Source organism: Porites lutea, chromosome 3 (assembly GCF_958299795.1).
Source record: "Porites lutea chromosome 3, jaPorLute2.1, whole genome shotgun sequence".
Lineage (NCBI taxonomy): Eukaryota > Metazoa > Cnidaria > Anthozoa > Scleractinia > Poritidae > Porites > Porites lutea.
Genome location: NC_133203.1, coordinates 28,374,066 through 28,386,828, shown reverse-complemented (window position 1 = coordinate 28,386,828; position 12,763 = coordinate 28,374,066). Strand labels below are relative to the sequence as shown.

Here is a 12,763-nt window from a genome sequence, read left to right as displayed (position 1 = left end):
AAGAGCTGCCATCATATAAAATAGCAAATTTCCTTCGGTTTGGTTGTCCCAGTACATCTCTTGTTTAACAGTATGGCAATTTTGTACCATGTGAACAGCTTTCTGTTGTGAGGCTTTTGACGTCACATGTAGCCAACCCCTCCCCTCACCCCACAAGCAACGTTGAAGGCGATTTACGAAAACCAGAAAATTACAGGAATCACGAATTTTTCTTCACTTTCGCAAGGCCTTTTGTCCAGGATTGTAGGTTCTCAACACCGTGCGAGCAGAGCTTCATTGGCTGAGGAGGAGAAATGGAGGTTCTGCTTGAATCACGTCGAACCTTTGATGTCGCCTCAGTCACAACTTTTGGACTAGTCAATCTTGTTTTCTCTGGTCAAACTGTTTTTTTTTTCTCGGGTTCGAGCATCCATTTATGGCTAAACCAATCGTCATAGCAGAGCCTGCTGAAGCAAGTGCACCAGTAAAGGCCTGGGTTCGAAACTGCAACTTAGAAACGTACCGGGCATGCTTCCTTGATTCATGCAGAATCTTTCACAAGAACAAGTACGCCAAAATCAAGCAAGCGAAAGAAAGGCCCTGCTGGCAGGATGATTCTTAACAGAAGAAAGGTGAATTAAACAAAGATTCGCCATTAATATTCATTTTTATTTTTGGGACAAATGGCGATACTAGTCCTTGAGTAGATCTTCAAGAACAGCAGAGAACTAAGAGCGAAAACTGTTCCTGACGTATAATATTCATACTTCATGCCTATCCACTTCAACTGAACTCCGTTGAACTGGATAAGAAGCGGGCAAAAACCGAGCGATTCTAACCAAGGACAGCAATGCATCAGGGTACCAGCGCGCAGGCCCAACACGACGGAATTTAAACGAGTAACTCATTTCTTGCGTCACAGGCCAATTATGTATGCAGTGAGAATAATTATTATATTGAGGTGCACTGGAAGTATCAATGAACCATGAGCGACTCGTATTAACTCTATGTGACGGTGATGTGATCTATTTCAAATTCGCACATTATTCCTTATACCTTAAACAGCTTGAGGAAGACTCAATTATCAATGAGGATTTGAATTATAGTTGTTTTGTGTCGCGGTGGTTTCTCCCCTTTCGTAGCGCAGCGTCCGGCCTGGAGAAACCACTGCTCGCAGGGTATTCAATTGTCTGATATTAAAAAAGATTGTTTTTGAGAAACGAAGAAAAGCCACTCGGAAATTGCCCTCAAATTCAAAATATAACGGTACATTAACAGGGGCGGATCCAGGATTTGTTTTAGGAGGGGGTGCACTCGTCTCTTGCTCTACTTCAACACCAATAAATCACATAGTTTTTTTTTTGCAGAATACCAGTTGTATTAGAAAACCGCAGGTCATCTCGGGGGGGGGGGGGTGCGCACCCCCTGCACCCTCCCCCTAGATCCGCCCCTGAGTAACATAATTTTTTGCATTTGCCAAAGATTTATGACCTCTGCCAAATGATTGTAATCATAAAGTGTCACTGTATGTTGCTGTTAACGTAGTTCTCGCTCTATTCCTCAGTACATAAGACAAAGTACTTGCATGGCTGAGTTTTAGAAAGATGTACGTCCTTAAGACGAGTGCGACAAATTACTGACTTAAATTTCCTTCCAACTGTAAGCTAGCCCAGTGGATTTTGAGACACACATTTCCCGTCCAGTGTATTCTTAGCCGATTTTGAAACGCAAATTTCCCTTTCCTAATTTGAGCCCTTCCAAAAATAACCCCCTCAAAAAAGGCGCTTATTTTCGGAATTTTACGGTATTTTGCGAATGGTAAAATCATTTATCGGAAAACCTAGTCTGTGCCGTATTTACTCGATAAAATGCCGTCCTCGATTACAGTCAAGACAAGTCGGGCGTTCCCCCAGGATCGCGTTAATGAAGCGATTATTTACAAAACGAATCCGTTAGTCGTTGCCGCAACCAGTCTCAAATTCACATCTGTCTTCCTGCATACGTGTAATGAATAATGACCCTTTAAGGTAACTCCTTTGTGGTCGCTTTCACCGATTTCTACCGTTTCTTTTAAAGGATCCGTTTGCGTAGAAGTTTTAACCAGTTTCTATGGTAGGTTCTTCGTTGAAGAAGGACAGTTTATCAAGTACACACCCTCCACATTGTCCCTTCACTTAGGCAGCCATTTTATTCATTTATTGACCCGGCCTCGCTTTGGTGCTGAATCTTCCGGAAGTCAACCAGGTTACCAGAAACTGTTTCCGCATGGTCTGCATAGTTCTAAAAATAACTTTTTTGGGATTAAGATATCCCAAAGGCGTGACTGGGAGTGTCCCTCTCTGTCCTATTATGGCTCTTGATAGGGGGTATCAAAAATGTAGTTGCTTTGTTTCAATTAACGCGAAAATTTAAGGAAAATTTTATTACAAGGCCATTGTTCAAGGCTTGTAGAAAGTGGAGTGTGAAAAAAGGTTCCACACAAAACTCTATTTGAGTTTTTTTTAAAAGTGGCAAGCTTTTTTAAGCAGGAGTCGAACCAGGATTTCTTTTAAGAAAAGTTCAAAAGTTATGCTTTTTATAGCGAATCATTTATTCCGTTTACCGCGATTACAAGTTAATTTCTGGGAAGCTCGCGACCCTTGTGTGGTAGTATTTTCAATGTTAGTTTCTGGTTTGATTGGTGCATTTAGTGGTGGCAGACTGCTTGAACACTTAAGACACTTTACCTGTTTTCTGTAAATAGACGAGGAAAGAGTTTCTTAACATTTACAGTCTAGCGTCAATTGTTGTGGTTTCGATCATTTGCAAAAAAGTTCAGTTCAGTTTCTTGTTTGATTGATGCTTTTAGGGATTGAAGACCCTCAGGAGCCTCCTGTTTTGTTGTCGTTAAAAAAGTAACAAGACAGTTCTTATGGTGTCAATCATTGGCAAAACGTTTACATTTGGAACTTTTTTGTTTTCGGCTCATATAGTTTGTGGCCGCAGCATAGCGAAGCAAAAGAAGCATAAATTGTGGATGTTTTGTACGGGAGACTAATGGTTTGGAGACATACTGCGTTATGTGTAAGAACGTTCCCTGTTGACGAGTGGCCTTTAAAGCAAATTTTTTCACGCATGGGGTGCCACAGGGTAGCATTCTAGGGCCTCTGTTGTTTGTGATTTACATAAATAACTTGCCAAATGTGCTTAACTCCTGCAACGCGTCACTTTATGCAGACGACACTGTAATTTATTGCTATGGTACATCCTCAAAGGAGTTGAGTGATAAGTTAAATAACGATCAACTGGGTGTGGCGAAATGGCTTCATGATCACAAACTGACTTTAAATTTGGACAAAACTAAATGCATGCTCATCGGTAGTAATAGGAAACGCGAAAGCAAAGTAGATTTGACTGTTTCAATTTTAGATCATAGTATAAGTAATGTTTGCAGCTTTAAATACCTCGGTATACATATATCTTCGGATTTCACATGGACTGATCATATTGAACACCTAACTGGGAAAATCAATCAGAGGCTTGGGCTTCTCAAGCGTATAAAGCATTTATTGCCTTTCAGGGCGCGTCTACTTTTCTATAAAAGTCTTGTTATGCCCCTTTTTGAATATGCTGATCTAGTATGGGGCGATAAACATAATATTACCCTTATGTCTAGTTTGCAAGTTTTGCAAAATAAGGCCGCTAAAGTTATTTTAAATAGACCATTGTACTCATCCTCCACTGAGGCATTAGCCGTTCTCAAGTGGCTGCCTCTAGAGAAAAGGCGATTTCAAAGAAGGTGTGTACACGTATACAAATGCATCAATGGCCTAATTAATCACGATATGGACTTGATTAGACAAGACGTACTTCATAGGCATAATACACGTAACAAAGGCAATTTTAGATTACCACGTGTCAAAAGAAATTGGGGGAAGCAAAGAACACAATATCATGCCGTTTCCGATTTTAACTCCCTCAGTCAGACGATCAAAGACTCAAGGAATGTAAATAGTTTTAAACGTAATGTTTTTAAGTTTTTGATATAGCTACTTACGTTTAAGTTTTACTTATACTTATTTTTAATTTTTTATGCATTTTTTGTATCTTTTTAATCCCTTTGCAATTTTATAGCTTTTTTTGTTTTTATAATATATATCTAGTTTTGAGGTCCTTTTTGAAAACCATATCTTTTATGAAAAAGTTTCCTCAATAAAGATGATTATTATTATTATTTAAAAGTGTAACAAAACGATTTTAGCGAGGAGGCCTCACGAAAGTGAGAGTTATTCGTTACTCGCAAAGCAGCTGTTTCTGTGGCCTTATCCTTATAATAAGGTGTTTTTTGGCATTCCTTATTAACTGTAAAAGTGTTGAGGCAGTTCTTTTTATCGGCCATTTTTCCAGTAATCACATCAACATAGATGGTTATGATCACTGGCGTCATTACATCAGTGGTTAATTTTTGAGGCAGCATTGTCGTTAATATTTTTTATATATTTAGGAGCGGTGTTAGAATTGGAACTTTGACGCTTGAAATTTTTATTTGTACCCTCATCTCGTAGACGTGTCGCTTTCGTGACAAAGGAAAATATTTTTCGTGGTTCCGTTTTTAAGTCTCTTTTAGCTTATGTTTATTGTTATGTTCATTTTGCTAAAAAATGGAAAGTACAGTGTTTGGTTTGAAGTAAAATGCTCTCTAGACTATTATGTTTTACATATTAAACAGCCTAGAAAGTGTTGATATTTGCGCCACGAGTGTGTATCGGAAATGCGTTTGAACTGTATTTTTTTTTATCGTCAAAGCGTTTCTTATTTTCCTGCCTTCGGTTGTCCAAACGTTGGATAGTGCTTTCTACCAGACGAATCACTATCCAATGGATAAATATTCGGGGAAACAATTACGTTATGCACTAGCGCTATCCAGTGGATAGCGCTTGAACGCTAGGGCCTAAAGTGATCATTGAATTCATTAAATTAATCCCACAACCTTGGCCGTTGCTTTTACAGTACTAGGAGTGTTTAGAATATATTCTCGGTTGACAACCCATCCAGTGCCTGACCCCACTCGGAAAGGGTTACTTAACTTTATTGGCATACGAGACACGCAAGGTTTTTCGTGATAAGGACCTCGAGTATTAGGCTCGATTTTCGCCGTTCTCTCGGTCCTCCCCGAGAAGAGACAGCTGGACGCGTGAGTGGCCTATCGTGTCTGTGACGTAAATTCGAAATTTTAATTTATGCGTCGTTACCAAACATCGGAAATGGGAAATGTAATTAAATACCGAAGAAATGTTGTTCTTTACTTTATTGTCGCCTTGGTATTTACTATAAAAATCAGCAGAAACGCGTACGGATTGTATTTACATCGATCTTGCATTACCGATGGACTTGACAGTCGTCTCTTTCACGTTAGCTGTCAATAACTATAGTTGCGGTTGGTTGAACTTCAAAATCATACCTACCATTTGCCAGTTTCTCTAAGCTAATACTTTTCTTTGTAAATATTTTAGGCTTTAAGCTTAAAACGCCCTTAAACACGATAGCGCGCCACATCAAACAACAAATTTACATCCTTCGTTTGAATTGTGTTGTAGGAAAATAAATATATGTTACCTGCTCGATTTGAGCAGGTAACGATCTGGCCCCGGTTGCTTGAAAAATGGTTAACTCTTGACCAATGGTTAAAAGTTAACCGAGGGTTAGTTTCGGTTGCTCGAACGCTGGTTAGTGTTAACCAAGGGTTAAATTTTTTGTAACCATGCGTTAAATTTAACGTACCTGGCTACTAGTGTTCACTTGTTAACCATCGGTTAAAATGACGTGTGTTGCAAAATCCGTGAAACAAAATGGCAGTTGATTTGCTTTTTCGCTTCATTTTGTTAGTAGTTGTGTTAGTAAACTTTGATTTCAGTACTGCTTGAGTTACTTCAAACCTTTGAGCTATTATAATTGCAACTTCTTGCGCTGAAAAATTTGGTTTTCGTTTAAGCACGCGCTTTTATTGATAGCAGGGACTTCAACAGCTTCAAGTTAAAGCAAAGAATTTTCGGCACCATTTTACTGTTAAAAGTGAACAGAATATAGAGCTTTAGCATCGACGACGGTGAAGGCGCGAAAAGGTCACTGTTAACGTGAATTCGCGCTTTTTCATTCGCTTTGTCGCATTTATTCCAATTCGCTGAAAATGTCAAATGTAGGAGAATTTCCCTGGAGTTGATTTCTTGGAGACCGCACTTAGTTTAGAGAGAGAAAGAAAAGTTCGTTGTCGCTTGTTAACGTCCTCCATAAAAAAATGAAATTAGGCATTTTCACGTCGTAGTCGTGCAGTGACGGCATAGAAATGTACAAAACAGCGTGATGCGCTTGCAAAGTTGTTGTTTTATTAATCTAAACCTATTCCTTTCTTGACGTTCTCGTTACTGTCGCCTTCGTCGTTGCTATTAGGGACCTTACGATCCGACAACGGCGACGTCCATAAAAACCTCGCTGAAAAATAGACTCCGAATCCTTTCAAATCATTTCGCGATTATCCCAAGTCGCCCAGCTACTTAAAAGAAGGGAATTTATATAAGCGCTGAAGAGAGGGTCCGCACCCGAGTTCAGACAGAGATGGTAGAATTTATCGCCTTGCCGTTCCAGTCCTCAAAAAAGCTTTAAATTTGCTCATTTCACGTTGTAGTCGCGCAGGGACGGCAAAGAAATGTACAAAAAAGCGTGATGCACGTGCAGAGTTGTTGTTTTGCTAATCTAAACCTATTGCTTTCTGACGTTGCCGTTGCCCTCGCCGTCGTAGTTTCGTAAGGTCCCCATTAAAAGCTCCCTTAAACCTTTCGTTGGAAAAACTTATCAGACCTGTTTGGAGATGGTTAAAGTCTGGTATATTTTATTAAACCATTGGTTAGCTAACGACGGATTAGCGTTTGCTTAACAGACCTTCGAGCAACGGGAATTTAACTAACAGTTAGTTAACCCACGGTTAGCAAATTTAACCAACCGTTACCAACTAACATATGGTTAAATTAACCATCTTTCGAGCAACCGGGGCCTGATTGGTGGTACTTGACAACAGCAAACTCATGCATCCAGCCGGCTGTTCGGAGGAGGAACGTGGGCTCATTTGACAAACAGCGGCTGGTAATTGAACCTGCTCTGGTATACGACTTACAGAAACTCCATACTGATGACGTCACGCCACCCAGATAAGACTGGTCAGGAAGTGTGGGAAATTTGCTTGAACCAGTCTGATGCATCAGGTCTCGGTACTGATGCGTTGTCTGCGGTCTTTCCTTAAACGTCTTTTCGCAGCGAAGCAAGTGGTAGCGACACAAAATGTCGGCTGTTTTCTCAGTCTAGAACTGAATCAGTCTGTCTACTATGCTGGAGAGCAAGGTACGTACTGGGACAACACAAACAAAGAGCTGACATCATTTAAAATGGAAATTTCCCTCGTTTTTGTTGTCCCAGTACATCTCTTGTTCTCCAGTATGGCAATTTTGTACCACGTGAACCGCTAGCTGTAAACGGCCTCATGTTCATGGGACAAATTTCAGCTAAAATTTGCCGTTGTGAAGCTTTTTCAATTCAAATGTGGCCAACCCCTCCCCTCAACCCACAAGCGACGTTGAAGGCAATTTACGACAACCAGAAATTAAATTACGTTATTCCTTATACCTTAAACAGCTTGAGAAAGACTGACTTATCAGTGAGGATTATATTTGAATTATAGTTGTTTTGTGCCGCAATGGTTTCTCTCCTTTCCTAGCGCAGCGTCCGGCCTGGAGAAACCACTGCTCGCAGGGTACCCAATTGTCTGATATTTAACAAAGGCTTTTTTTGAGGAACGAAGAAAAGCCCTAATTGAAATTGATTGTACTCGGAAATTGCCCTCAAATTCAAAATAAAACAAGGCAAAAACTGTACAGTAACACATTAATGTTTGTATTTGCCAAAGAAATACAGTCTAACCTCTCCTTACGGACACCTCTCTATTACGGACAGTTCGTTTGGTCCCAGAAATACTAAAAATCACACATTCCCTACCTCTATAATACAGACACCTCTGTAAAGCGGACACTTGGCTCTGTCCCTTTGGTGTCCGTATTAAAGAGGTTTGACTGTATTACTTGGGCAAAATGATTTTATAAAGGAAATAAAGGGAGATGTAAAGAATCAACCATAAGAGGACACAGAAAAAAAATCTGAGACCCAGATGGGATTCGAACCCGCGACCCTCCGTGTTCTAGATCGGGTGCTCTAACCTCTGAGCTACTGAGGACTCGTTGGCGAGCAAGGGTCATTTTTGTGGGTTGGACTTACGAACCGCATCTCACAGTCACTCAGTCCATCGCAAGCAACACATTAAGGCTTAACTGTATCACACGTTCACATTAATAGTAAGAAATGTCTCACTCATGAAGGAGCCTTTTTTCTTTTATAATATAAATATCAGTGGCATAGGTTGGTCAAATGATTGTAGTCAGAAGGTTTTACAGTATTTTGCTGTTTGCGCAGTTCAGTTTTCAGTCTTGGCTTTGATTTCCTCGGTACATGTAGAAAACGTACTTGCCTGGTTGAGTTTTAGAAAGATCTACGTCCTCAAAGCGAGTTTCAGTAAAAAATTGCCACAAATTACCGACAAAAATTACCCTTCCAACTATAAGCTAGCCCAGTGGATTTTAAGACGCACATTTCCCTCCCCAGTATAAACGCAGCCGATTTTGAAAGGTAAATTTCGCTCTACGAATTAAGCCCTTCCAAAAATAAGCCCCTCAAAAATATAAGCCCCGGGGATTATTTTCGAAATTTTACGGTATTTTCCAAAATGTAAAATACGTTTATCGCAAAACTAGCGTAGGTGTAAAGGGCCAACAGTATGAATTAAGAGAAATAAGCCGATAGCAAAAAAAATATGAAAAGAAATCAAACAATGTATTTAAACTGAGGTGGTTCGATTGGGTTTCTTTAATATATAGTTGTAGCCTCCAAACCTCTGTTTGAAACTAAACCATCGAAGCGCGGTACGAAATTGATTTATTTTATTTATTTTTTGTCAACATAATATAAATACAAATACAAATACATAAGGGTGATCAAACAAAATAACAAAGAAAAAGTGGCCAGGATTCCGCAACAGCGTGAGCCAATTACTGCGGGCCCAGAAAATTAAAACAATAGAATATTTAAAATACAGTGAAACCTCTAGCCTGCGCGCAGACGAAATTAAACTCTGGTTAGCCGAAAAGAGATCTAACTAAAGTGAGATAAACCGATCGCATAACTTCAGTGCTTCGTGTAAATCCTGTATTACGTCTAATGTAACCTAACAGCTTATTTGCGCGACACGACTGCTCAAACACTTGTTTGCTCCATGTGAGGTCGTTAGCGACAAAGACTCCTAAGTCACGCTCGGTGACCACTGACTCTAGAACTTTCCCTTTGGCTTCAGTTTCCTGGATATTCTCTGAGCCTTGCATTTTGTCTCGTTAAAAGTAAGACCGGAGTCTTTTGACCAAGCGTCGAGTCGATTCAGATCCGACTGGAGAGACACAACATCAGCAGCAGACTTGACCTCTTTCAAGAGGTCTTTGTGTCGTGGGCAAACATAGCGATGTTACTCTGCTCTACCACATCCGGAATTTCCAAGGTTCGTTTGATGGGAGGACCTCCTCTAGCACCGGCGGTAAATGAATCCGGCCACAACTGATATCTCCACGAAACTTTCCATTGTGAGAGATTGTTTTTGTTTTACGTTCATTTAAATTATTATACCTTGGACTTCTGTCTATACCGTATTTACTCGATAAAATGCCGTCATCGATGATTACAATCAAGACTGGTCAAGCGTACCCCAGAATTTCATTAGTGAAGAGATTATTTGAAAAATGAATCTGTTAATCGTTGCCGCAACCAGCCTCGAATTCAAATCTGTTTCCCTACATGCGCATAATGAACAATGATTTTTTCAAGATAACTCCTCTGTATTCGCGTTTGCGGCATTAAAGCAGGAATAATGGAATCCGGAATCCGGAATCCGGATCCTTAACTGGAATCCGGAGTTGGTGCCTGTTCTGTGAAATCCATGGCACTGGCGGAAACTCTCTGTATTCGATCAGATTGAAAAGCTTTAAATGGATAAAATTGCTTTAAGGACGTTTACATCAATTTCAAGAAAACCGACTTGGGAAAAATTTCATAACTACCTCGCGTGTGATTTTACTGCTCATTAAGTATGCAGGAGTGCAGAAATTGAAACTGAAATTCACAGCCAAAGGCCGATTTAAAAGCTTCCAATAATGAAATTATTAATGCAATCTTTGGTGGGGAGGGGATGGTAGTACTCTTTACTGTAACTCCGTAGATGGAAAACTATCCTATAATACGGCTCCAATTCAGAACAATCAATCAACGCTGTGTAGAGAGCAATCAATCCATAAACGCCGCGGCGGCGTTTATTCAAAGATTATGCGTAAAGCACTTGGGACAACTTAATCTGCATCATCCAGACAATAACTACTCCATCTCAGCAAAAAAGGGACACGTTGGAACTTAAAAAATCTTTCTGCTTTACAAATGTTTCTAAATAAATTTTCCTAATTGTTATCAGTAATTGTGAATTTTTACATATATGTAAAATCCAGTAATTTTTAATATCGGATACTCTAGAAATGTTTATATAAACAGTTGGGGGGTTTAATCGAATAAAGATGGTATATATTTTTCAATTAAAACAAATATTTCTGCCAGTTTGGACCATCTTGAACGCGATGGGAACTGGGAATGAGGGTTTCAGGAAGAAACAAAGGAGCATGGGAAGACATGGGAAAGTCGCCATCTTTGCTCAAGCGACGTTCACAGATGATGACATTGAGAGGTACGTGTGTTAGTTGTATGTTTTACGATCCGGATATGTAATTGAAATAATATACTTTAATGGGGAGAAATGAGACATTTTTTGCCAAGCTGTATTACCAGCTCAAAAGCAAAGGATGATAACAGTAAAGCGTAAGCTAGTGTTTAGGTTGCGTTGACATCGATTTAATATAATATTTATTTAAAACGCACAAGAAACTGTTAGGTGTAAAAAGCAAACTTTGAGGTAAAAAGGAAACGTGAAAAAATATCAAGTTTGCTTTAGATTCAAAGGTGTCTTAAGTTATTTGTGTCATGTTGATGTTTTGTAACTCTTATTATTTATGCATCAGTCAATTCCAGCTGCGCCCAGCCCCCCCGGCTACTGAGGGGCATTTGCCCGCCTTGTCAGTCCCGGGGGTGGGGCATTTGCAAATCTTGCACTGCCTGGGGGCCGGGCATTTGCCAACCCCGGGGCCATTCCCGAGCTTTTGACACGCACGCAGTTTCCTATCAGAAAATAACTACACAGAAGGTTTTACTGGAAAAAATGCAGATTGGCTCATGTGTCAAGGACAGGAATAAATTGAAGAGGGTTGTAAAGGCATATGATGATAGCATTGAGAGGTACGTGTATTTAATAGTTGTACATTTTACGAACCGGATACACAATTGAACTACAGTGAAACCTCTATTAAGCGGACACCTTCGGGACCTTCACAAGTGTCCGCTTTAAAGAGGTTTGTAGAAACGATTAACATTCAACGGTTATTCTGTACTGTGATTATAACTTTGTTTGTAAGTGCAAAAACATAACAGAAATCATCAACGATAATAAGCTAAAATACGCGGGGTGCATCGATTTATCTTTATTAATCGACTACTGTAGGTATTTGAAGGACGTAATCTAATACTACTGTGATTGTCGATTTAGCCTGGTGTCCACTTAATAGACGTTTTTAACAATAGAAATTAGCCCAATACAATAATTATTTCAGTGTCCGCGTCCGCTTGATTATAATAGAGGTGTCCGCTGAATAATTTTTGGAACCCGGCTTAGTGTCCACTTAATAGAGGGTGTCCGCTTAATTGGGGGTTCACTTAATTAATAATAGAGGTTTAATTTTAACTGTAACATACTTTTATGTCGAGAAATCAGACATCTTTCGCAATCTTGCCAAGCTGTATTATCAGTGCAAAAAAAAAGGATGAATTGATAACAGTAAAGGGTAAGCTCGCGTTTAGGTTCCACTGACATCGATTTAATTTAAGCTTAATTTATTTAAACCGCACAAGAAACTGTTAAGTGTAGAAAGCAAACTTTGAAGACAAAAAGGAAATGTAAAAAAATATTAAGTTTGCTTAAAATTCAATGCTGTCTTAACTTATTTGTGTCATGTTGATGTTATGTAACTCTTATTTTTTCTGTGAGTGATGTCACCCTGGCGTGCTTCTTTATATTTCATTTGCGGTTATGGACTCATTACATCTGATCTAAATTCTACATGTATCTGGAGCAGAAGTATTTTCGTTCTTGATCTTTTGTTTTTTTTTCGCTGTGGGCATTCCATTTATAATTTAATAACCAACCCACCTCCACCAAAATGGCAATTACGTTGATGAGGTTTTTTGACATAATTCATATTAGGGTTTTTGTGTGGGAAACTTATTTCGTTATTACGATCATAAGAGCAATTTTTGATGCTTTTTGCTTCATGTAAGACATTGTATAATGTTCTGAGCTGGGTTTGTGAATATTAAATGGCATGACCCTGTGTATCATATGAAGCATTTCTTGCACGTCATCATATTTTCTACCATATCTTGTAAACACCTTAGTTTCTTCGGTCTTAAAGCATCAACATGACATCTTGGATAATTTCACCACCCATGCTAGCATGTATCTTTTTTGTGTTTGTTGAAACATGCATAGCATCAAATAGACTCTGTGGTC

The 12,763-nt window shown here is 39.3% G+C and overlaps 1 protein-coding gene and 1 pseudogene across 1 annotated transcript; both read left to right on the top strand.

Moving 5' to 3' along the window:
• The window catches only part of LOC140932097 (uncharacterized), a 54,267-nt pseudogene that overhangs the window by 23,429 nt on the left and 18,075 nt on the right, over positions 1-12,763 (top strand).
• Positions 3,273-4,007, top strand: LOC140930857 (uncharacterized). The gene has a single exon (XM_073380571.1). It carries the CDS (start codon positions 3,327-3,329, stop codon positions 4,005-4,007), a length of 681 nt encoding a protein of 226 aa, XP_073236672.1. The 5' UTR covers positions 3,273-3,326.